Source organism: Lygodium microphyllum, chromosome 23 (assembly GCF_053477565.2).
Source record: "Lygodium microphyllum isolate KBCC chromosome 23, Lygodium_microphyllum_v1.1.10, whole genome shotgun sequence".
NCBI lineage: Eukaryota > Viridiplantae > Streptophyta > Polypodiopsida > Schizaeales > Lygodiaceae > Lygodium > Lygodium microphyllum.
The window spans coordinates 64,495,551-64,523,027 of record NC_141157.1 but is presented as its reverse complement, the minus strand read 5'-3'; the positions used below and the strand labels follow the sequence as shown (position 1 = coordinate 64,523,027).

Sequence of the window (27,477 nt, the reverse complement as noted above, 5' to 3'; positions counted from 1 at the left end):
CAGCTACTGATTTCAAGTACTAAGCCTTGAATTTTCTGGCACGGGATGGGACCCGAGGTAGCTATTAAACCCTAATTTACAACAATGCTCTGCTATCCACCTTCTATGGCTGAACTCTATTGTAAATGGCCAAGAAAAGCTAAGGGAATGTTTATCGATGAGAGAGAAGGCTGAGGAGAGAGAAATATCTGGTTTCTATCATGAGAAAGTGCTCAAATTTTCTCTTTTGTTACTAGAAAGTGCTGAGGAGAGAGAAATATCTTATTTCTATCATGAGAAAGTGCTCAAATTTACTGAGGACAGAGAAATGTCTGATTTCTATCATAAGAAAGTGCTCAATTTTGTTGTTTTCTTACTAGAATTGGTTGGATAACTGTAGCCCACTATCAACATAGGTCCCACATGCAGTAGCCTGCCCCTATGGGCCCCAAAATTGTTGTCAATTACTTGGAGACAGCCTATAAGGGCTGTTGCATGCCTCCAATGGCCTCCTAATCAGCTAGCAGCAATAGCTCTTTGACAATGTTCAATGTCTAGGCTAATCACCTATTGCTGAAATTTTGCAAAAGCACCTTGCTCTCCTCCTCCCCCAACCTCAACAATGCTGGAATGCGGCTCAACCAGCCTTCAACAGCCTTTCCTTGACTTGCATGGGCAAGTTTTGCCAAGTGGCAGCCTTCTAATTAGATTTTTCAGTCATGTAATTAATTCTTAGAATTAGCGGTCCTAAAAATTAATTGCAGCCATTGTCCCTACCCAGAAAATTAAATGTGCCCATCCACAATTAAATTGGTTTGGCCATTTTGACTCCCAAGTCATCATGTGCATTGATTGACCCTTGAATTAGCATCAATTGATTAATTAATGCTTGGTTCCTAGTGTCACCACTAACAGTTATTGGCCAAATAACTGCGCTAGGCCAAAACTAACACCAAGCACCAACTAGTACCCATCCAATATAACTTATTTTAACTTTTTCCTTTGACAACCACTGGCATCTCAATGCCATTGACCTATCAATAACTTGCACAACACATTTTCTTCTCACATTTGCACATAATAATCAAATGCTAAGCAAAGCTTCAAAAATTCAAGTTTCCATGACACTAGCTCCAAATACGTTAACTTTTTTGCCATCCGATCACATAGATCTCATCTCACATACAAGTCACAATCCAAGCAATTTTCGGACCACACATGGCTTCTCCTCGTACAAGTCACAATCCAACCAATTTTAAGACCGCATGAGTCACAATCCAACCATGAACCACAAATGGCCTCTCCTCATAAGGGAGACCTTATAAATTTGAGCACCATGGATCATTAGTGGCACCTTACAAGGGTGAGATATTGAGCATATCTAACACCTACTATTCATAGGATGTTTTAGCAAAACCGAGCTAACGGTTTTGGAAACAAATTTGAGTAATAATTTGTTTTGTTCATCATCCATGCTTGGAGATTTGTAGGACTTCACTAGATTGCTCTTGCCACTATTGCAAAGGGTATGAGTCAATCGCTTCTCTTCATTAAGTTGCTCAAAACCGAGAGAGAGGCCACACCATCGGAGAGAGGATGTACTTATCTTGGGGGCATTGCTCTTCACAAATTGCTTCTACATTGAAAGAGCCGTTTGCCTTTCATAGCTGCCAGCTCACTCACACAAATAAAGGCACTATTTTATTAGAGGGGTTACACACATCATATCAGGCAATAGGAAGGTGGTCCCCCAAGAATAGAGGATTAATATAAACTCTTAAACATGGATTGGGCTCTTCACTAGAAAAGACATTCTTCTCGTGAGTCCTAGTAGTTGCTACCACTAGAGAGAGAGCATTTACTTTCTCAATATGGGAGGATGGGAAACTCAAGAGAGATCCTTAAGACTAGTCGAAGCTTATAGGATCCTCTTAGCAAAGGATTAGGCATAGCCACATGTAACAGGGTGCAGGGAACAAGGATCAGGGAATAGGAAACCAGGAACAAGGAATCGCGAATGGGATATGGAAATAGAGAATGGGGATCAAAAACACATCAGAACAATGAGGCCCCATTTTGAGAATAGGGAGGAAACGGGAAATTCAAAAATAGACAAATTTAGGGTTTTTCTCATAACCCTTCCATAAACAATTTCACAAGTATTCATCTAAGCTAGCACTTGGGGAGTTTTCACCTAAGCTAGGCAGCTCAAAACAAGGGTCTTTTCTGCATCATTAAGAAGTTTAGTGATGTGGCATATTAGTTAGAGCTACTCTCTAATTGTAAGATGCATTTGGTGTCTCATATCAATAATCTTGCAAGCAACCATGGTTCTATTCCTACTGCAACCCCAAATTAGGAGTCGTCAGAATTAGAGGATGCTAATGGGATTCAAGAGTTGGTGGTGCCACAACAAGTGTTCTTTCATAGGTACAAGAAGAATACATGGTGGAAGTTACGTTTTATCAAATGTTATATTTTATGATTAAAACAACATTTGGGATGTTGCTTGGCAAATCAAAAAGGAGAGTTATTAATGACATGGTTAGAGACTATGTTTTACATCATCACAATCGTGGTTTGTGGATTGTGGTGATCATCACAAACAACAATCAGCTTTCAGCAATTAGAGACTATGTTTTACATCATCACAATCATGGTTTGTGGATTGTGGTGATCATCATAAACAACAATCAGTCTTCAGCACAACTACATCACATTCATTTGTGATGATGCTTGTAGCAAAGCAACAAAGTGTTGAGCTAAAATTGCATTACCCTAACTTAAACAACCCCAAAACACGCTTAATTAATGAAGAAACCTTATTATGTTACAAAGAAACGTGATCCTAGAGAGTTACTATATCCCACATGCAAAACCCTAATTTGGGTGCCCCAAACTTTCTTTAAATAGGGGCATGTAGCCCACACTCTCCTTCAATCTCATTTTTGCAGGTTTCAATAGCCATATCTTTGTTGCCCACACCCCATTCACAAAGGACACCGCAATGGTATCATCTAGCGCCTGATTCAAATCTTCATCTCCATCTGCGAGCTGTCGTCTACATCCTGGAGCTATCACCTTCATCTAAGAGCTATCACCTAGTACCCTAGAGCTGTCACCTACTGTCAAAACCTTGTGTTTGCTGTTGACATCATCATCTAGAGCTGTCACAATCAGTCAAACACTATCACTATCATCCAATTCCTATGTTTTTTAGTTACTCTCTCCTCCGGTTGTCAACTACACTTCTTGCAAAGTTGTCTATTGTTTCTAGCTGTCGCCCAGTTTTTCTCTCCCCTCAAGTACCTGCGTTTTTTGTCTTTCCCTCTCCTCACAGCGTGTCTGCATCTGATCCAAGCTCTCTAGTTGTGTTTGCTATTGTTCAGCACATGGCGGTTGCCTTGCTACGTTTCAGAGTACAACACACTCTCCACGCCATAACCTCTACCTTGAAGATACCAGAGTTTGAGGTTCATTGTTCACTGCATTGTGTGTTTGCTACATGAGCATTATATATTCAATAGTCATTTACTTCATTATTCATTGTGTTCACTGTCTTTGAATGACCCTAATCATAACTACGTTCTGTGTTATCAATTTGTGCTTTGTCATACAATTGGTTTTGTATTTTCCGTGTTTAGAGCATTTTTTCACATGGTATTAGAGCTAGGTACTCTCTGAGAAACGTTGGCCTTTGATCAAAGAGCTCATCCGCAGAAGCAGGAAAAACAAAAGGGTCAGATGACTTCGAATGCATTCACAAGCACTCTGATCTTCATAGCCAAACATGGACAGGAACGATCAAGAATGGGCCTCCCAACTTGCTACTACTTGTTCTAACATGGGCGGAGAACCATTGAACTACCATGGAGTCCACTGACCATATCAAATTTTGCCGCTCAGTATGATCTCATCCTTATACATAGGGCTTAACAGAAGGTTAAAGGTAAGCCTAAGTTATCTTCTTTAGATTTGGTGCAAAAAACTAATGATCTTGTAGGACCTTCGGAATCTCCACTCCAAATAAGCCATCCGCAAGTGGAACCTAGCTCGGATTACACTCCACTTCCACAATACTTCTTTTCTCCAATGCTAGGTACGAACCTATTATGTCAGATTCTATGCCAACTCATTCTGTATTTTCTATTGGATCAAGGGATGCTCGTCAAGAAGAAACTCTTGAAAATAACCTTGATTTCTGAGTAATGAGGAAAACAAGTATTTCTTTATGAACTTAAACTAGGTAAGAAACTGAAAGAAGAACTTGTAAGTAAGATCTTTGTGGTTCCACATCCATTGCCACCTTGAATGTTGCACTATACTTGTTTTTGATAGTGGATGATTTCTCTAGATATATGTGGATATACTTCCTTAAGCACAAGTTCAATGCCTTCACTTATTTCAGTGCTTGCGTGTTGTTGGTTCATAACCAAACTAGTCATCCTATGAGTACTATGAGGAGTGATTCTAGTGGTAAGTTTACCTTCTTGCAAACACGTCAGCTCCCAAGCCCCCTCGGCAAGGCCCATTACCTCGTTGGTACCACCTAACCATGCGGAATTTGAGGATCCTTCCACCAAATTTCACTCTAGAGGATCCTAGAAGATTTACTCGCCTCCCCGCTCAGGCTTCATATGCATTGTTACAACTGATTACATTGCACATTCTGAGCTGGACAGTTGAAACGAGGCTCTCCAAGACCTTCTATGGCGTGAGGCCATGAAGAAGGAACTAGACAGCATCAACCAAAGTTGGACTTGGATCTTGGTGAACCATCCTCGTCACAAGCCAGTCATCGGGACGGAGTGGATTTTTAGGAATAAGCTAAAGGCTGATCGTACTTTAGACAAATACAAGGCTCGCCTTATAGTGCAAGGTTTCAAGCAAAAGCACGGCATAGACTTTGAAGAACCCTTCACAACTACCGCTCGGGTGACATCATTTCGTTTGTTGGTTGCCCTCACCGCTCACAACAATTGGCCGATTTATCAGATGAATGTCACAAGTGCCTTTCTTGCAGGAGAAACCTCCTCGCTTTCTTTCGCTCACCGGAATGACAAGGTATTTTGCTTGTGGAAAGCTCTTTATGGACTGAAGCAAGCGCCAAGGTCTTGGTACCATAGGATGGATAAGTTCTGACGAGCTAACTGAGCTGAAAATAAACATGACGGATAACACACATAGAGAGTAGAGAGCAGTTGAAAGGAAAGTGAGCACGACACCTTTGATATTCGGTACAATGACTAGTGTACCTCTTTAGGTTTTAGATAGATATATATGAAACTACAAATGTGCTAAGGGTGTGTTCACACCCATCAACATATAAAAGCTCCGATGGCTCTTTATTCCCAACAACCTCCCACCTAAAGGCAATGTGCCTTAAGAGGAGAAAAGAATCAGCTAAGTCTAGATATATACAAAGCTGAAATACATATACCTATCCAACTCCTATTATATGTCGGCAATGAGCAAACCGCTCTACTAGAAGACCCTTCCTGAGAAGATCTGCAGGATTATCATCTCTATGCACTTTGACAAGTTCAATACTCTTATTGTCAAGTACCTCTCTAATAAAGTAATACATCACCTATATGTGCTTTGTCTTTGCATGAAAGACAGGATTCCTTGCTAGCATGATAGCACTCTGACTATCACAATGGAGAACAAGTAACTTTGTAATGCCAAGCTCTCCCACCAAACGTGAAAGCCATAAAGCCTCCTTGCATGCCTCAGTGGCAGCCACATACTATGCCTCTGTAGTAGACCATGCAACACACTTCTCTAGCCTAGAGATCCAAGAGACTGCTCCTCCTGTGAAAGTAAACATATACCCAGAAGTGGACTTTCTGCAATCCGCATGACTAGCATAGTCTACATATGTAAAGACAACAACAGATGCCTTCTGCTTTCCAAAGCAGATGCACAACTCCTTTGTGCCTTTGAGATATCTCATAATATCTTTCACTGCTTCCCAATGCTTTTTACCAGGATTTGTCATATATCTGCTAACCACTTTCATTGCAAAAGCAATGTTAGGACGTGTAGCAACCATAGCATACATCAAACTGCCAACAGCTGAAGCATATGGTATCTTGGCCATTTTAGCCGTCTCATCATCAAATGTAAGGATGTCCTCTGCACTAAGTTTCACATATGGAGGCAATGGAACCCCAATTGTTGCCCCCTCCTCTCCATATTGAAACGCTGCATAACCTTGGAGATATACTCCTGCAAAGATAGATAGAGCAATCCTTTCAACCTATCTTTGAGTATTCGCATGCCAAGAATGTGATTTGCATCACCAAGATCCTTGATGTCAAAACTGCCAGGGAGTCCAAGGCATGAGTATCATTGCCAGCAATCAGCATGTCATCAACATACAGAACCAAGATAATCAGGCTGCCATCTGCTGCCTTCTTGGTGTACAACCAATGATCCACTTGAGTTCTATGAAAACCTTGAGACTGCATAAATGTATCAAACTTATGATACCATTCACTTGGTGCTTGTTTTAGCCCATACAAACTCCTTTTGAGTTTACATACCATCTTCTCTTTCCCTTTTGCCACAAACCCTTCAAGCTGCTGCATATATATATCTTCATGCAAATCACCATGTAAGAATGCAGTCTTTACATCCATCTGTATAAGCTCCATATCTTCAGCTGCAACCAAGTCCAAAATGGTTCTCAATGTAGTCATCTTGGCTACAAGAGAGAAGATCTCATCAAAGTAAACTCCATATTCCTGCTTGCACCCCTTCGCAACCAATCTTCCTTTGTACTTTGGCGAGGAACCAGAAGTGACCTTCATCTTGTAAACCCATTTGCATGGAAGGGTTTTCTGCCCTTTAGGCAACTGCACCAAGTCCCAAGTGCCATTTTTCTCAAGATATTCCATCTCTAACAACATGGCTTTATACAATTTCCTCCTATCCTGTCTGTCCATTGCTTCCTTGAAGCAAGTCAGTTCACCATAGTCTGTCAACATGACATAATCAGCCACACTGTTTGCACCAGGAACGAATCTATTAGGTTGTCTAGTAGCCCTAGACGATCTCCTAACCTAATGATCATCGTTTGCTGGCTGTTGAGCCTGCAAAAATTTTCATTTTCAGCTTGCTATCCTGGCATTTCAGCCTGCAAATCAACATTAGCAGCTTGTTGTCCTGGTTGTTCCTACACGTCCAGTGGCTCATCATTATGGCCAATGGCTGGCTGATCATTTCCAACATCATTTTCTGCATTTGCACGTTCATTTACAGCATGTATATGTTGCTATACAGGGGGCACATTTTGCTGTCCAAAAGGTATTTCTTCCCGGAATACAACCCTACGGATCTAGTGAGTCTTTTCGGGCTGTTTGTGCATGCGATCTTCCCGGAAGATAGCATCATTGTTGTGTACTACTTTTCTTTTGTCAGAATCCCATAATTTATATCCCATTTCACCCTCATCACCATATCCTAGGAAAATGCATTTACAAGAGTTTGGCTCAAGTTTGCTGCGTTTTTCTTTACGAATGTGCACAAAAGCCTCGTAGCCAAACAATTTCAGGTGAGCATATGAAGGTGGCTTGCTCGACCATGCTTCCTGGGGAACTTCCCTCCCCAAAGACCTGTTTGGTGACCGATTAATCAAGTGAACGGCTGTCATAAGAGCCTCTGCCCAAAAACCATGGGGTAATGCAACATGAGACAACATTGTATGAACCTTATCCTGTATGGTCCAATTCATACGCTTTGCAACTCCATTTTGGGGTGGATTATAAGGGGCAGTGAGCTCCCTCTTTATCCCTTTGCTGACACAAATAGCCTGAAAGGCCTTGGACACACATTTTTCACCATTGTCAGAGCGAAGACACTTAAGTGTCTTATCAATCTAATTTTCAACCAATGCCAGGAATTTTTGAAACTTGTCAAGCACTTCTTCCTTGCTACGAAAAGGATAAACCCATACCTTCCAAATAGCATCATCGACAAAGGTGAAAAAGTATTTATTTTTCCCTAAAGATAACCCTGGCATCTGCCATACATCGGAATGTACTAACTCTAGAGAAGAAGATTTCAACGAAAGAGTCTTCTTATGAGACGTCTGTGCATGTTTACCATAAACACAATGATCACAATGCTCAAAATCAGCATAGCAAAGACAAGGCAAATAACCCAAATGAGAAAGCACTTTCATTCCAGTTTGACTCATGTGTCCCAACGGGCCATGGCACAAATAAACACTTGGCTGCTCAATCATGGCAACAACAAGGTCATGCACACTAGATACATGGAGAGGATACAAGGTATCACTTTTACAACCTTTGGCAATCACTCTGGATCCCTTAAAGATCTTCCATTTCCCATCACCAAAGGAGGTATGAAATCCATCATCATCTAGCTGCCCTGTGCTAATCAAGCTCTTCTTCAGCTGAGGTACCTGCCGTACATGCTAAAGTTTGAAGATACAACCATGCTGAAATTGCAGCTGCACATTGCCAATACCTGCAATGTCACATGCAGAGTTGTCCCCAACATGGACAATACCATGTTGCTCCCTGTATAGTCAAAAAACCACTCACGATGAGGGGTGACATGAAAGGAAGCACCTGAATCTAGAATCCAAGTGTGCATAACATCATCCGTATCTACAAGTAAAGTATGTGTACTAAAGTGTGAAGAGACAAAGAGTACGTCATTCCCACTGTCACGGTCATGAGTGACTACATTCACCTCTTTAATTTTAACACTGCTCTTCTTAGGCTAACTCTCTTTCTTCTCTTCCTTCCTATTATCTATGTTCTTGCCCTTTCCTTTCTCTTTCTTCCACTTGTAGCAGTCACGTTTAAAGTGGCCCTTGTTCCCACAATGATGGCATTCAACATCCTTACCACATGATTTATGCATCCCTTACTATCAAATTTTCCGTTCTGTTCTGGTCTTCCCCTAGTATGCAAAGCACTGGAAGGCTTACTGGATGCATTGTTCTACCGATTCATTTCTTCCATGAACAAAGCACTCTCTACGTTAGCATACAAAAGTATCGCATTAGAATTGCTCATAGCAATCCTGAATGTATCCCAACTCTCTGGCAGAGTGCAAAGCAAGAACGTAGCCTTAAATTGTTCATCAATCTTAAACTCCAAGGCAACCTACTGGCTGAAAATGGAGTTAAACTCACTCAAGTGAGTAGGCATTGCTGTACCCTCTTTCATACGCAAATCCATAAGATTTTTCAGCCAGTAAACTTTGCGTGCGGCACTCTTCTGGGCATACAGTTCTTCCAGTCGAGTCTTCAAGCTTCTTAATGTGCATGAGATGACTGCTGTTACTGCTGCCAGCCATTATTTTCAGCCCAAATGTGACCAAAAATTTCAGCAAATGCAGGCCCAAACTCTCACACAACTAACCAAGGTACAAACAAGTACCAACCAGCAATAAATAACCACGTAAAAGCAGAAATTTCAGATCTGCAAATAAATTTTCAGAAGCACCAAACCTTGTGCTACAACACTCCACAACTAATTGCAGCTGTTCCAAGGACAAATACATCACTCTTTTTTTTGCAAGTAAAATGTGGCTGATTATATTACTAAAAAAAAACTGATTACAACGGAGTGCTCATGCTCAACAGACTAGCTGGAGCTAATGAAAGTCACAAGTACATCATGTATACAAGCCTCTCAAGGCGGTCTAGGGGAGATGGGGCCAAGAAGCCATGGAGGGGGGTTGTATCGCCATCTCGGGTTGCCTGCCTGCATCACAAAAAACAGGTCCTGGCCGCCCCAAGTGTGCATGAAATGACTTCGGAGCTCCTGACAAGCCCTGGACTCGCCCTGCACCTGATCCCATTTGCCGCGGAGGGAGTCGATGATGGAGGTCTAGAGCTCTGCTAAGGTCGCCTTGTACTGAAAGTCTCTCTTCGCCAAAAGCCTCCTGACACCATGGCTTCCAGATATGCCAACCAGTAAGACTCCCTCTGATCTCCCATACCTCAGAGTGGTCTGCTGTGGGCTTGAAGACCTGGTGGATGGGTAGAGCCTCTAAACCGACCACTGCGCATGACCCTGCCTCAATAATGAATATCATGTCCTGCATCCCGGCCTCATACAGAAGGACAAAGACATCACATTACATGAGAAGTCCCAAATTTTAGCTACAATTTCTGTTGTACATGCACCCACGGGCACAAAATTTGACACGCATGGTCAAAAGCCCCAGAATTTTTGTGCTCAAAGCATCAACCATACATCTACACTGTCTCTAGCATGCATAGAATAGGCCAATTTTTCCAAAATAGAGCAATTTCAGCAAAACCCCCAAATTTTTCCAAGTGTTATATGTACAAATTGCATGGAATTAAATCCGCATGTACATAAAAAGACCAAATAGAGCACAAATTTCGCCCAAATAGCAAAAGCCCCAAATTGCACGGGGTCCAATGTGCATCAATGTCAAGAAATTGGGTAAATTTCAGCCCAATTCTTGCATGTACGTGAAAAGCCCCAAATGTGGGAGGCAAAATGTCACAAATTCCTGCAATTTCTGAGACAAATATAACTGTTGTGTCTTGCGCGTATCAAATCTGGACAAATCCCCAAATTTTTGACACAAATCTGCCCAAAATTCTGAACTGTGCTTACACGCACGAACACCCATCAAAGGAAAGGGGGTAAAAGGGATCTTTAAAGAAAAAACCTAATTTTTAGAAAAATAAATATGATGGAGAGGGGGGGTCCGATGACCCTAACCCATCGCGTGACGGCTATCACGCATGTCAATGCCTGGAGTCCCGTCACCAGGCATGTATCTCGTCTGCCTCTGCCTACGCGCTTCGTCGCTCCCGCACTGGGCACTGGTCACTAGCCTGGTCGAACATCGACTGCGACTCTGACTGCTGCCCTCTGAGTTGCCTGCACGCCTAGTCATTGCATGACCTATAGGTCGCGCCTACAGACGTTCGTCAATGTAATGCCTGGTACTACACTTATTGCATCCCGCTACACCTCCGACTCTGCCGTCCGACTCCTACATGACTGCTGGAGCTTTCAACACCTGAGCTCCTGCTCATCTGTCACTCAGCCTGACGACTGTTACTAACTTCGGAAAATGTGCACAACCTGTGAGCTGTGGTACCAGTTTGACGGGAGCCTGATTGAGCTGAGAGTGAACGCGACGGATAACACACAGAGAGTAGAGAGCAGTTGAAAGGAGAGTGAGCACGACACCTTTGATATTCGATACAATGACTAGTGTACCTCTTTAGGTTTTAGATACATATATATGAAAGTACAAATGTGCTAAGGGTGTGTTCACACTCGTGCACATATAAAAGGCATGATGGCCCTTTATTCGCAACAAAATCTTATGGAATCATGGACACCACAGGATGGACAAATTCTTACAAACTCATGGATACCATTCTATCCCCTATGATCCAAATCTATATGTGTGCACCACTAGCACCGAGATCAACTATATCATATTGTACATTGATGATATACTCCTCACTGGCTCAGATTCTACAACTATAGCAGAAATCACGGCAAAGCTTTGGGCTACATTTAAGATGATCGACTTAGGTTTTGCTGTCTTATTTCTTGGGGATGGAGATTTTTCGATCCGAGGGAAGTATCATCTTGTCACAGCAAAAGTACGCCCTACAGCTGGTAGAATAGTATTGCAATGATCAAACATGGCCAATGTCCACATCTCTTGAGCCCAATATCCATCTATATAAGGATACCTCGAGTCAACCTTTTGATGCTCATACCTATTGCTCTATTATAGGGAAATTACTTTGGTTAATTCATACTAGATCAAATCTTCCATACTTAGTTTGCTTAGTTAGTATTTTCATGCACCTAGAATATTTCAGTATATTGCTTGTCTTCATATATCAAGATATTTAATGTGTATCTATAATTATAGACTAACTTGTGGTCATAGTTTATGCTTGCAAGGATACACTAATTTTGACTGGGCAAGAGATCTTGACAGCCAATGTTCCCATGGCGGCTAGCCCTACACCTTGGAAATGGCACCCATCTCCTGGGCTAGCTGTAAGCAGGAGATAGTGGCAGCTTCCACTGCCGAGATAGAGTATCAGTTTCACGTCCGGAGACATGAAAATCAAGCTATTTTCGATGGTAATACAAAGACCATCTATCTAATGAACTTGCTAGCCGCACTTCAGTTTCCTTGTGAGGCACCTACAGTTGTCTACTGCGACAACCAGAGTGCCTTTGTCCTTGCGGGCAATCTAATCATCACCCCTTGGACACAGCACGTGGCGGTTCACTTCCACTTCACCAGAGAGCAGATTGAGCTAAGCAATATTCACCTAGAGTTTGAACTTTGTGATGTCCGGTATCAATTTTGCACATATTTTGCGCAAGGTGATTAAAAGCCCAGTTCTACAATACCTTCTACCACGGATCCACTTGTGTACACCTTCCTCTACTTCTTCAAATTGATGGGAAGAGGATACTTTCCTCTTACTTCTCCTTCCAGTTTGAAAGAGGGTAGTTTCCTTCTCTTGACAGTGACAAAGATAATGCTTACAATTTTTCATTCACAAATATTGATTTATTTATAATAATAAATTATGGACATTTGTAACTTCATCCCCACTGTCAAGATGACATGATTGTAAAAGGATGCTTGGGTGAGTGAACACTTCCCCTGTGAGAGTATTGTTCAAGTGGCACTGTTGCATCACATTCTACATAAGCATGAAAACTTGCGTCTTCCTTTGCATTACCCCATGCATTGGTATTTTCTTCATGTAAACATGCATCTGTGAACATTTATCCCTTTTCGGTCACCCTTGGAGTGGTCGACTCTAGATCCACCATACTCGTAGCATTGCATATGGCAATCTCCAAAGACAATTTTTTTTCCTATGCTTGCATACTCGCTTTGCTTGTCTTGCTTGCCCCGATATCGTCTTTCTTGTCTCTCCACATATTCTCCATATGATTGACACGCACACACCCTTAGGAATCCCTAGGCACTTATCCTAGTATTGTGTGGAATTGTTTTGCCTGTTTTATGAAGGTAGTGGAACTATCCATCCTTATTTTTCATACTTCAGGGCGCACTGACTCAATGGAACGAACACCAATTTTTGAAACCCTCACTTAATGCTAAATCTTGTGACAAATTAAAACAAAGCCCTAAAACAAAAAAAAGAGTCCATTGTTGATTATATCCATCTTTATAGAACTTGGTAGGCCATTGAGCAGCCGGCCTGTACCCTTGGTCCAATACCCTGGCCTCTCTAGGGTGATCACTTGGGCTCCCTTCGTAAGATAACCATTGCCTCTGTAGTCTTTAGAGGTCACTGGGCAGTCACCATGTACCCTTTGACCGATGCCCTGGTGACTTCTTTGGGATGGGATGCCTTGGGGTAAAAAAAAACATAAACACAAAAAGGGCTTATTTCTCATGGCTTAGTTATGGGCCTAAGAGGGGGAGCTAAAACTGCATTGGCCTGACTTAAACAACCCCAAAAAAATACCTAATTAATGAAGAAACCTTATTATTTTAAAAAGAAACGTGATCCTAGAGAGTTACTATGTCCCCCATGCCAAAGCCTAATTTGGATGCTCCAAACTTTCTATAAATAGGCATACATCTCACCACTCTCACTCAATCTCATTTTTGCAAGTTTCACAAGACCTATCTCTATTGCCCACACCCTATTCGCGAAGGACATCAGGGTCAGACATTCCCCTTGTTGTATGCTATTATCCAGTGCCTGACTCCAGCCTTCATCTCCATTTGTGAGCTATCGCCTGCATCCTAGAGTTGTCACCTACATCTAGGAGCTATTATCTAGTACCCTGGAGTTGTCGCCTACTGTCAAAACCCTACGTCTATTGCTGACATCATTATCTAGAGCTGTCGCCATCATCCAATTCTTGTGTTTGCTAAGTTTCTCTCTCCTCCAACTGTCCTCTATACTTCGTGCATAGTGTCTATTGTTTCCAACTGTCACCCAGTTTTTCTCTCTCCTCGAGTATGGTTGTTTTCATTGTGTGTACAAGTTGTAGTTTCTAGTGCCCTTTGGGTTCTCCGAAGGCTGGGTTTCAGCTATTAAATAATCCATACATGAGGAGCTTCCAAAAGTTTGCAGGACAAACTTGCCTATTATATGGGCTAGGATAGGTAGAGGGAATATTATGCTATTCATGATTGCTACTAGCAGTCAGCAATCTTTTGCTTTGCAGTCGAAGTCTGAAGATAATAATAGACTTTCCTGACTTTATGGAATAGACTGGATGCATTCACTAGTATTTCAAGGCAGTAGCTCTTTGTTTTTGGCAATGGACAATGACCCAGATTTTGGGCCACACACAAGAAGGCTGAATATTTTTGGCCTACTTTACAGAGAGGAGGTGATCCGGATCCAGGAGTCCAGATTTTGAGACACCCCTTCCTAGACAAGGCTCCAAACTTTCGTATCCTCTAGTATATAATGGGGTTGGCGGAGAGGACCCCGATGAGAAAGACCCGAATGACCTCAAAAAACTGTACAATGTTTGTTCAAACAAGGACTATAGGAGTCTTGCAGTAGGCACTTACTTGGTTATGGCTAAGCTGCAAGATGTGTGGTGACTAAGGAGACTCAAAAATGTAGCATTTGGGGCTATCCAAAGCAGAAGAGACCTAGACAAAAACCACCAAACTGATATTTCAACGTAATCCCAGAGAGATGAGAGTAACTCAAGAAGTAACTACCCAAGTCACAAATAGACAACTAGCTTGCAGGTATAAGGACTTTGAGGGTCACATGCTTTCATATATCAGATGAACAACAAGGCTCTGCATGCTCCAACAAACTTCAGTTTGGCATGCATGAATCTAGCACCTTCCATTTAGAAAATTACTCATAGTTTGGCATTATAGACTGGCATGTCATTCTATGAGAGCCATTGTACCACACATTCTGCCTTGAACAAACAGCCTCAAGATCTAAACTTTTGTGTGGTTGTGTCATGAAGCTCAAGCTATCCTGTAAAGCAGCTAGCTCTAAGGGGAAAAATACGCCTTGAAAAAAGATTGAGCATGCATAAGCAAATTAAGAAATAAAAACTATGCAGCTATAGATATACAAGCTAATTGTGACTCCACAAAGATTGTGCTTTGCCATGCTCCTAGTTTGTTTTCTTAACTTGTGACACAGCTGACATTGAAAGCTCTTTAAGCGCACATCTTGTAATAGCTCACACATCAGCCACTAGTAAGATGTCAAATGATACGAATAGGATTATAATTTGGATAGTATCATCCATGGCAAACACAAATAAGATGCCACATGTCACATAGGGATTAGAGAGAAACATCAATGGCAAACACATTTACAGTGACCAAATAGCAACCATTGTCTGTACTCACGCCTTGCTAATTCTTAGCTATGACTCATACTATGTATCACAATATTGTTTGGGTCTGAGTTTCAATTTCATAATAGGCTCAGGGTGCTGATTCTCAAAATGATTAGAAAAAATCTCCTTTTATTGTATCATACAAATTGGAGGCTGCAATGTTCACACTTGATCTCAAACAAAGCTGGAATACATGATGATTATTTGTTGATACAAAACTTTTATAAGAACTGATGGTTATAAACAGCTAATGCAGCATATATGTTTTATAGCTACAAGTTTATACGCATGATGAACCTCTGAAGACTTGACTGAGGACTTGCTATGTATCTAGACAAAGTTTCTGTTAAAATGTCATATGTTTCAAGGGAACAAAAAATGTTCATTTGGGTGGCAGAATTAAGAGAAAGTTGAACTTGAAACTTACTTTCAAAGATGCCTCTACAGGCTTCCGCTAAGTTCTTATTACAATCAAATCTTGATTAGAAATATACTGTCCATAGGTGACACAATTCCTTTCATTATGGTTTGCATTACACACGCCCAATACAAATTCACTGTTCCTATTTTATATTGATACAAAACATGTCTTGCCAAGTATACGTCACCTTGCGAGTGATCATAGCAAGAGGAAAATTCCAAGGAGTTATGGCACCAACAACACCAACAGGCTGCAAAAGTAATCATTATAAGCATATAGAAGCATACCTCGTTAGACAATTCTTTAAACCAAAGAGGGCCTCATTCTTTGAATGGCACAAAAAACGTCATACAGAATCAAGTTTCACTTGTAATTAAAACAGCAGCCCTATGGAGAACAAGGATATCCTAACACAATTAATCAAGTGTACATCATTCTACCAGACTAATACTAGCCATTTGCATAAAGACTGGGGAAGGCCCATTTATATTATTTATTGGAAATATCCCACAACTGAAGTGGGCTAACCGGATTAGCAAATCACAAAAAGAGACAGGAGCCTAGCTCCTTGAATGAACTGGCTGCAAAACAAAGAATTTCATAATTTATACTATTTAGAATGGCTTAGTCTTATTCAAGGAATCCTTTGTCTTTGACTGACTGACTAACAATTGTAGTATGATAACAAAAGCAAACAGTGCCTATTAGGGTTAGAAAACAATGTTGTCCCTTTTATGGAAGTTCTCTTCTAGCAACCTTTAGTCAAGAGTACTCTACTTGAGCAATGGAAGCTCAATGTAGTACAGATTGAAATTCCACCTTGATGCACACTTCCGCCTCCTATGGCTGGAGCCCAAAAAGTTGTAGCCCTCTATCCTAATAGGACCTTCTCACAGAGCGAGATATGACCTACAGCAGATGGTACACAATGCTTGATATGTGAAATGAACATAAGCACATGGAATAGCCACCTGCCAGGCTGGATGCTTTCAAGGGAAAATATCTAAAATACAAGACTAAAAAAGTAAACCAGTTTGGGCATTCATAGTGGAACTCTAGTTGGAAGAAAGTGCCAGAGTCCCATATGCCCTAAAAAGGCCTCTCTGCCCTCTCCTCATGTGTTCTGAATCTCCTTTGACTCTGATCTTTGCTAAGATAGGAGTGCGCATCCCAGTAATGAAGTGTGCTGCTGTTCTATAGCCTTACCACACCTCTCTCCAGGTGGATCAAGCAACACTAGCGGGGATGAGCTCCTCTTTAGGCTGCTCATCTATACCCCCACTGCAAGTTTCTGTCCAGATAGACCAAGCTCCCACTTGTGACAGCATCCTATAATCTCAAAGGAAATGCTGATGAGGCCTTTCATTTGGCATGGCATTTCACTGAGTCAGAACAATATTACTTATTCAATTGACAAGGGCAACTAAGGCCACACAAAAGAACATGGCTGCAGCAAAAGTTCTGAAGTTACTCTCATCCCCATCCAGACACACAGTTCTTTCATTCACAAACTCTATGCTCATTATGATTTGGGATAGGAAGTTTGATCCCCTTGATGCTCAGATAACTCATGGCCGCTGCCACCCAAAAGAAAAAAGAAATGGGCCATAAGGGCACTTCTGTTCAACTAATCTTTACAGGTGAAATCATTCTTCTCTGGTACCACTGAAAAACACTTTGCTGTGTGCTGAGGAGTATATAGTTGCAACATTGGTGATCCACCACTATGGAAAAGTCCATCCTCAAAACCATTGTATGCTCCAAAAGTCCCAGTCAGCCTTGTCACAAGTGTTATCAAAATTGAGAAGCAAAATAATAGGGTCATGTCTTGTTGCTCTCACGGTGTCATTTACCAAAACGTGAAAGTCTGATCCACCGTATTCCCAATGTAGTGTGAACAAACTAGAGATCACTCAATGAATTCCTCACCCTGTTTGTAACAGCCTGCAACCAATGTGATTAGTCGTAGGCTTTCTCCCATGTTGTAGGACATCGTCCATCCTACTTAGACAAGCTGTATTCAAGGACATGGTATCCTGGATAAATAGTGACTTCAAAAGGTCTCATCAAATCTTTCATGATAGTAAAGCTTGAAAGTTCAAAGGAAGTCTTGTCCAAGTCACCTTCCATAAGGCACTCCCCTTTGATGGAAATGGATATGCAGAGGAGTGACAACAAGAAAAAAAGTGAACCCAATAATGATTGCAGAAAACTGGAGAGCCTAGGCTAAGGTCTCAGGTATACAATCTGAAAGGAGAACTGCACGCACATGTGAGGGGTTGCCTATAAATAGACATTGATGAAGGCATCTGGCTGACTTGAAACGAGTACAGTTGATTTGGCTAAAAATATGGCCGAATGGCCAACAATGAAAAGCACCCAACTGAAACACCACAAAGAAAAGCTTTAAAGGCAACACCCCCTTTAAGTTGTGGGGCTGCAAAAGAAAAGGTACAACAGGATGAGAGTTAAAATGACAGTCCCCCTCTCGAGTCTCAGCTGAAGAAAGAAGAAGTCATGGCCCAACTCCACCAAAGCTCTCTAAGACTGGCAATGTCTTGATGAAGCTGTTTTCTACATTTTCCTGTGTAGGGATGTATTCCAATCTCACAGTCCCAAGCTTGATCTGCTTGCAAACAAGATGATAATGAACCTTACTGTGCTCTGTCTTCAAATTGAAGATTCAAAGATGAACTTTGAGGCCAGGGAAATGGCACTCTAGCGATTGAAGTAGATGATGCCAGATGACTGCAAGCCCACTGCCCTGTGCATATGAGTAAACCACATCAAGATGTCTTTGTAGCCCTTGTGGAGAATCAACTATCAACACAATCATCTGCGTATAGCAAGATGAGTATCCAAGTACTTGCTGGCCGGGTTCCTCTATCCCCTCCTTTGGAGATATAGTCGGGAATTTCATCAATGTATGGTAAAAGATGACATCCTTTCTTCACTTTGATGGTGGAGTGAATAGGAGATAAAGAGCCTCACATGCCAGTATTTTGCCAACCACCTTCTCATACAATCCTAGAATGCCCAAAATGAGCACTCTCGGTACTCCCATGTCATATAAATCGTGCATCAATCGGGCTCTCCTGACTGTGTGAAAAGCTTTGTCGAACTTCACAAAGCAGTAGACTGAAGTAAATCTATTTCCCATGGGCTCCCTCCTCAATAATAGCCTGACTATGAAGGCATGATTCAGTGCCGAAAGCCTCTCCTAGTTCCACCTTGTCCATGTGCTCCAAGGCCTGCTCTCTTTGCCCATCGACTCAACTTTTTCTCAAGCATGGAGGCATATAACTTGACCAATGTGTTGCGAACCATGATAGTCTGATACTATCTAGGTAAGTTGTGGTCACGTGACTTGAGAATAGGCACAATAGTGGAAATTCTCCAGCTCCCTAGGAAGCCTTTGCACATGGCTTTATTAAACATATATGTAGGAAGTTTGCCACCATATCTGTAGTATGTATCAGGTGCTTAGCTACCAAGCCACTCTGATCCTATGCCTTAATGAGTTGGCAGTGCTAAGCTTTTTAATGGCCTCTTGAACCATACTCTCTATGAAAAAGATAATTGTCTGTGAACAAGGTTGTGATGGATTAGGGAAAGGAGATTGATTTGCTACTATGTAAAGGTTGGGTGCATAGTGCATGCTGCCCCCATGTATTAGAATTTAGGACATGTAATGGGCATGGTGAAACCAGCCTTCCTTCTAGGATAGGGTGGTAATGACTTGATTTAACAGTAATTACAGCAAGCATAAAATTCACATAAACTGAAAATGCACACTTTACCATGTTAATCTTGAACATTGGACACCATGTTGGCCCCAAAACTAGCACCTCTTGTGGTATTTATTTATCTTATATTGCAAATGGAAGGTATAACTGAGATCCTTTGATCTCCTTCGCTAATCCAATTGCCTCTTGCTGTCAAAATTGACTAGCAAGTCTCTAGCCTTCACCATGCTCCTTGAAAGGAAAATTCAACCCCAAAGCTGATATTGGCTGGCTGACCTCTTGAATCTCCTTGAAATTCCTCAAGTTTAGTTGCTAGAATTCAAGTCCTAGGCCCTCAAATCTAAGCATGTATCTTGAGGTGGCTGTGAAACTCTAAAAACTAATGTAAATTAGGGTTTGCATCAGAGATTAACTAAAATCTCCACCTCTAATGACTCAAAAGACTGGATTTTACTAAGATAACTTGAGAGATGGTTGTAGGATGAGAGAGAATGCTGTAGAGAGAGAAATTTCAAAGTTTCATTGTGAGAATGCTGAAAATTTGTTGTTGTCATACTCAAACAGCCATGGAAGTTATCACCTATAACTTAGACCACCCATGGTTGTTAGGTATGTTAATTTTTTTTAAAAAACTATACATGTTTAAAGTAAAAATAGGCTATAGCAATACTGTTACAAAATAAGATCAATGATCATACATGATACATCATATAATTGTCATAGGAGTCACGGATTACGACTGACTCAAGAGTCAAGAGTGGAATCTGCCAATCTGGATTTAATCAACAATGATACATCATCATCATCATCATCATTAGAGCGCTCATCAAGAGAGTTTGAAGATGACCCCTTGGTATCGGATGATGAGACATTCTTATACTCATCCTCACCCTCACTAATGAGGTTACCATCATCATCAAATGATGACTCCCTAGGCAATGGTTATGTAAGTGTAGGCAAAGGGGGGATGTTATCATTAGGCACGGAATGAGAGCTACTAGAGCCCCACCTCACATATATTTGTAAACCACTCAAACCACCTCTCGTTGATCTTGGAGGGCATTGAATCACCATACATTGCTGGCATCTGTTGAAACTCGAACTCCTCAAACTGGTCGAACTTCTCATCCATGACCACACTAACTGAGAGTGTCACAAGCGTGTGCTATATGAGCTCTCTATAGAGCTCCACAAAAATCTGCTTCTCTTCCGTATCAACCTCCTGGTGTACACTCCAAAGTGTTGCCCATCAACTTGTACATTACATAAGATTATAAATACTAAATTGTTAAGTATAACATTGAAAACAACAAATTTTAACTTAACCAAAACAATAAGTGTTTACTTGGCTTTGGACTACCCATGGTTATCATGGCCTTTATCATGCGCAAGTTAGTGCGGCAATAGATTGGCCACTGTAACTGTCGTGTGCTAAGCCGATTGCGAATCTTCATATGAATGAGAGAATAGGCACTCCAATTTCTCTCACATGCACTCGAAGAGCAATCCTAAGCAAGGACTCTCATGGCAAAGGGTTCAAGAGTCTGCAACGCATATCCAAAATTTTGCCAGAGAGGCTTCACAAGTGACTCTCTTCTCCAACAAGTGGGAGAAGCAAAAGCCACATACCCTCTTTAATCCTCAAGAGCATCCAAGCTTCTCTAGAACTGTGTTGTGGTCATCCACTGGGACTATATGAGTGAGATATGCAAGCTGATCAAAACGTAGCTCTTTATCATCCATGACTACTGGAGACTTGTAGGTCGGATGTAATAGTGCTGCAAATCCATGGATGGGCTTACGCATCCATGCCCATCTCTTTCTCTGCTATGTTGATGATGTGTGTATGCTATGACTCCACGATTACCGTGCAAGCCCGTACCTCCACCAATGTTGCCCTAAAGCAGTAAACGAGAAGGCCCACGGTGAACCCCTTCAATCACTCATACGTAACACTGTATGAAAGGGAGTCACAACAATTACGATTCTCTTTGCCAAAACTGCCCATGAAGGTACAAGTGCTACATGGCTTTCGTCTCTTGCGTTTGACCACACCTCATAAAGACTCTTCAACAACAACCACCTATAAGCAAAGCGAGTTGAAAAAGGCTTCTTCAACTCAAGTGTGCTATGCTTATGATACATCGCACGCACCTTTATCTTCACCGTGAAGAAGGTAACAACTGATGTAGCCTTATGCACCACCCTCTTGATCCATTCCAAAACGCAAAACGCATCCTTATGCTACGGCGAACCATCAACCCTAAACTGATGTGGTCCAATTGTGCCAGCATCCCCAGTATCTAAAAAAGTGGAATAAAATCTTCATATGCAACTGTGCCGGTCTGGGGTATTTTCAGCGCACAAAAACCCAATCGAAAGGGCTTAGTGAGAAACCCACCACAGTTCACCAAACCTGTGACAAGAGCAACTAGATATTCTTAGCGAGAGGGCAAGAAATAAATCGATGACGGGCCGATTCCACAGTAGTGGTGCAGAAGAAACAATTGCCGTTAGAGATTCGACGCTTGGAAAGGGCCGAGGCAAGAGCAAGACCACCAATCATCACCCTCCAAAGAAAGACCTTGCGTTTGAAAGGTGTCTTATTCAACCAGCCCTCCATCACAGTTGCCTTCCACCATGACTGAGATTTCCGCACTCCCCATACAGTATTAGCTTTAGCAACCAGCCATTGATGATCTTTAATTACAAGATGGTACACCTGGTTAGCTGAGGCCTTTTCCAAACTCAACCAACCTGCAAAGTCCCAGTCCTGCCAAGGACGATCCACAGCAAGGGCAGGAAAAGGTTGCCTGCTCTGGAGCACTAACAAAAGGTGTTCCCATAAATCACAGTATCCACGAGGGATTCTGAAAAGTCTCCTGGCAGTACAAAACGATATGAAGACATTACGACTGGCAAGGGTGGCATCTGCAATTGAAGTCACGCCCAAACGGGCCATGCGGTTAAATTTTGGTCTGAGCTCATGTTTGTCTTTTTTTTTTCCAAGAAAATGTGGCTAATTATATTACTCAAAAAGCTGATTACAACAAAGTGCTCAAGCTCAACAGGATAAACTGGAGCTGATGCAAAGTCACCACTACATCATGTATACAAGCCTCTCACCTGTAGTTATACACCGCAGCAAAACGGTGTTGCAGAGAGGAAAAACAGGGTTTTGATGGAGTCAGCTAAAGCTATGCTGAATGAAAAATGTCTGCCAAATGGTTATTGGGCTGAAGCAATGGTGACTGCTGTCTATGTGCTCAATCGAACCCCTACAGCAGGGATTCATGATGTCACTTCGTATGAACGGCTGTATGGTCATAAACCTGATATTTCACACTTGAAGGTATTTGGCAGCATTGCATATGTGCATATACCGGATGAGAAGAGGAAGAAGTTGGATCCTAAGGCAGTGAAAAGTGTGTTTATAGGATATGCACAGGAACGGAAAGCTTATAAGTGTTATGTACCTTCTACGCATGAGACACTCATAAGCAGAGATGTGGTATTTGATGAGTTAGCATCCTGGTATGGGAATCCTGTTGCAGTGCCTACTGATGGCTCACCCAGTATGATTCATGCTGAAAATACTCCTACAGAGAGTACTTCCATGAGTGGTCAGACAGGTGATGTATCATCTACAGTGAGTCCTTGGACAGGACGATTACGGAGTCGCACTACTGCATCCACTGACACGGATATGTCAGTGAGGGGGAGAACAGATAAGGGAAAAGAAAAGGTTTTTGAAGATGTAACAGGTCCACTCACTGCAGGTTATGATTCATCTAGCAGTGACAGCTTAGACAGTGAATTGGGGATTCCGTCTGTTATGACGCCAGGTGCTAGGCAGAGCCGTTATGTGCCGCCTCATGAGAGGCAAGCTCACAGTGAGCCACAGCTCAGGAGATCAGAGAGGGTCAGACAACCTGTTGACAGGTATACTTACACTGGATATTCAGCCCGTCATTATGCTTATATGACGAAAGTAACAGGTTTTAGAGAACCAAGTAAGTTTGATGAGGCAGTTGCAGATGAGAATTGGCGTGCTGCTATGGATAAGGAATATTCAGCTTTGGCTGAAAATGGTACATGGGATTTGGTACAGTTGCCTGAGGGCAAAACACCTATTGGATGCAAGTGGGTGTATAAGGTGAAATGTAAATCAGATGGATCATTGGAAAGATATAAGGCCAGGCTGGTTACAAAAGGGTATGCGCAGCAGTATGGTCTTGATTATGAGGAGACTTTCAGCCCTGTAGCAAAGATGGCTACAGTTAGAACTGTGATTGCTTTGGCAGCAGCTAGAGGCTGGAAACTATGGCAGATGGACGTAAAGAATGCATTTCTCAATGGAGAATTACATGAAGAGGTTTACATGGAACAGCCTAAAGGCTATGTACATCCAGAATTTCCAGCACATGTATGTCGGCTGAAAAAGGCACTATATGGGCTGAAACAGGCACCCAGAGCATGGAATGCTCGCATAAGCAGTTATTTGCAGCAACATGGTTTCCGATTGGGTGATGCTGATCATAGTCTGTTTGTAAAGAAGACAGATAGTGGCTATGCTTTCCTAGTTGTCTATGTTGATGACTTAATCATTACAAGAGATGATGAAAATGGGATTGCTGAAATAAAGACATGTTTACAGGCTGAGTTTAAGGTCAAGGACCTTGGAGAGCTGAAATATTTTTTGGGGATTGAAGTTGTCTCTACACCTCAAGGCATATGGCTGCTACAGAAGCAGTATGCTCATGACATGTTACAGAAATATGGTATGGCTGATTGCAAGCCTATGGATACGCCTTTGGAGCAGAATGTCAAGCTGCAGATTGATGTTGGGACAGAGATTGAGAATGTTACTATGCACAGACAGATGGTAGGCAGCTTGATCTATCTCACGATCACTAGACCTGACTTGAGTTATGCTGTGGGGCTGATCAATCAGTTCATGCAGAAGCCTCGCAAACCACACTTGGATGCAGTTAGGAGAATTCTAAGATATGTAAAGAGTACCACAGATCATGGGCTGTTTTATGCATATGGGAAACCCCTTGACTTGATGGGGTACACTGATGCTGACTGGGCTGGTTGCACGTATGATAGGAGGTCAACCAGCGGCTATGCATTTGGATTGGGGAGTAGCATGATCAGTTGGCAGAGTACAAAAGCAGCCTACAATTGCATTGTCTAGTACGGAAGCAGAGTATCGTGGTGCGGCCTTAGCGGCTTGTGAAGCTAAGTGGTTACAGAAGTTGCTGAATGACTTGGGAGTACACTTGGACAGCAAAGTCAAGCTGTACTGTGACAATTTGAGCAGTGTTATGTTAGCAAGCAATCCTGTTTATCATGTAAGATCAAAACACATTGAGGTTCACTACCATTTCATCAGGGAAATGGTTTTAGCAGATCAGATTGACTTGGAGCATGTGAAGACTGAAGACCAGGTAGCAGACATCTTTACCAAATCACTTAGTAAAGATAAGTTCATTCACTTTAGACAGCTACTTGGAGTGATGCAGATGATTTGAGTTTTGTTTCTGAGCTTGAGGGGGAGTGTTAGAAATCAAGCTCACCGTCAGTGTGTCTTTATCTATGACCGACATCTATGATAGCTAGTGTGTGCAGCTGTCTACATGTGACTACATTAAATAAGTCGGGTTAGTAGTCAGTTAGTGACCTGACTAGAGTTAGTCTGTCTAGTCTACACTTACACTAGGTCACTTTATCTTTGTATTGTGTGTGCTTTTCAGTTTAGAGTGTTTAACATGAAGGAATGACCTTGAGAGCCTGAAGGCTCAAGACAATGGAGTTTCCCTGTCTCTCTCTCTCTCAACTTTGAACAAGATCCCCACCTCTAGAGGTAGTGGGAACTCTCCGCGCTCTACCTCGCAGGTAAGACCATGGGCCACTACGAAAAAACTCTTGTGGCAGTAGTTGTGCCTGTCTTCGGGAAAGTAAGGCGGGTGACAGGGGCAAATGAGCTGGTGGCTGTGGACGGGGGGGACTGCTGGTGTGCAGAGGAGGTAGGTGTGTGTGGCTCATCTCCTCCTGTGGGAGGAGGGGGAGTGGGTCTGGGGGGGCTCACTTGACCTGGGTGTGGATCAGGGGGAGTGCTCGGTGGGGGGGGGATGGGGGTGGATTGGATCGCGCTATGGTGGAGTGGCTAGAGATGCATGGTGGGTGTGGGGAGGGGGTGGTAACCCTGGCAAGGGGGGGCTGTGGGCCATGGTCAGTGGAGGGAGGGGGGGAATGGGATGTGTGTGTGTGTGTATGTGTGTGTGTGGGGGGGGGAGGGGTGGGTGGGTGTGGGTGAGGGGCCTGTGGAGGCTCCGGCGAGGCAGTCTGTGGCTCATGTCGGTAAAATGGGGGGGATTGGTCCCGCTGGGTGGGGCGGGCAGGGGGGGGCTATGGAGTGCTCTGCCGAGAGGGGGGCGCTCATCCGCCATCACTCTACTGACGAGGCTGGGCTTGAGGGGCTGGCTGCGCCCCCCCTTGCCGTCTCCCTCTCTGTCGCCTCTGGACCCTTGTGAAACCGTCAGCATCCACCTGCGGACCTGTAGGTGGAGCCGCCTTGGCTCCAAACCGTGTGCAAACTTCTGCATGATGCCCAAAGTCGTGGCAGCGCAAGCATTGCCCTGGTTGCCCAGTCACAATGACCTGCTGCCTAAAGGAATGCCCGCCTGCCTCAATCTCTAGGAATTGTGGGATATTCTTGACCTCCTTCACTGCCACCCGTACATTTGGGACCCCTGCCGCTGTCACTGCATCTGCGAAGGACGCGGGAAGGACAATGCCGAAGAGCCTCCCGAAGTCTTCCACTAACTGGTGGTACTCAATCGCCAGGCCGGGGAAGAGGAGGGTGACCGAGTGCCGAAGAAACCTGTTGTGGAGTTCAAACGCCTCCACCGTGAAGCCACTGTACCAAGGGACCATGTATATGACCCCCTTCGTGGATGCATAAGGTGAATTGCCGAGTAGCTCGCGAGCTGCATCTGCCGAGCTGAGGTGGACCATGAAGATCCCTTGGCCCAACAGGACCGCCTCCATGATCTGCGCCAAGCTAATGCTCAGCGTGGAGTGGAGCCAGTCCCCAAGCTGGGCCCTAGCTGGGGAATGTCCTACTACCTGACCATAGATTGTTGTTTCCATTAAATCCAGCTCCTTAGCTCGGACGGCTAAGAGCTGCTCTTCAGGGAGGACTACGCGCAAGGTGTTCGACTGGGGAGCACTCGATGAGTACGCCGGCATCTGACCAAAGGTTTCCATTGCCCGTCCCTACTGGGAGAACCTACCTATCGCGTTGCTGTGTCGCTGAATGGAGAGTTGCTGCAGGGGGAGGGAGCAACTGGAGGGGAAGGGACGAAAAAAGAAGGGCGGGGGGGGGGGGGGGGGGGAGGCCGGCACACGGGGGGGAAGGATTCTGCTTTCAATGGCAGTGGTGTTGCAGACTGATCGCGGGCCAGGCCTCTCATCCAGGCGGCACTCGCGTGGGGAGGAGGGGTTAGGGCGGATCGGACGGTGCGTACAAGTAACTGACAGCGACCTGGCACAAGGGGGTCAACCCGGGGGATAGCCAAGCAAGAGGGGAAACAGGCGTCCGTTACACACCTTGGGGGCGAGGGCGCGCGAGCCGAACAGAGACAGCCACGATCAGTCGGGCAGCGTGCAGGCCAGTGGGACAGCAACCACGACCAGTCGGATGGCGCGACACTCGGACAGTGGGCGAGTCGAAACAGAAGGCGCGATCAGACGGGCGACCAGTCAGACACGCATGTCGGGCAGGGGGGCAGCAGCGCGACGTGTAGGCAGAACTCTGAATATTATCCTTGTTACATATGAGCTCATATTTGTCTTCCCATGAAAGTAATCGCGAGGCTACCAACAATTCCAGTTGAAAAGAATTAGTATGCAAGCGGTCCTCCGTTGGATGCCAACACGC

General features: G+C 43.3%; 1 protein-coding gene across 3 annotated transcripts in view; it reads right to left on the bottom strand.

The window, feature by feature from the left end:
• Positions 1-27,477, bottom strand: part of ALDH5F1 (aldehyde dehydrogenase 5F1) — a 192,626-nt gene that overhangs the window by 110,134 nt on the left and 55,015 nt on the right. For all 3 annotated transcript variants that reach the window (XM_087664337.1, XM_087664338.1, XM_087664336.1), the window contains exon 7: positions 15,971-16,033. In XM_087664337.1, coding sequence (XP_087520463.1) covers positions 15,971-16,033 — 63 coding nt within the window. The remainder of the gene's footprint in view (positions 1-15,970; positions 16,034-27,477) is intronic.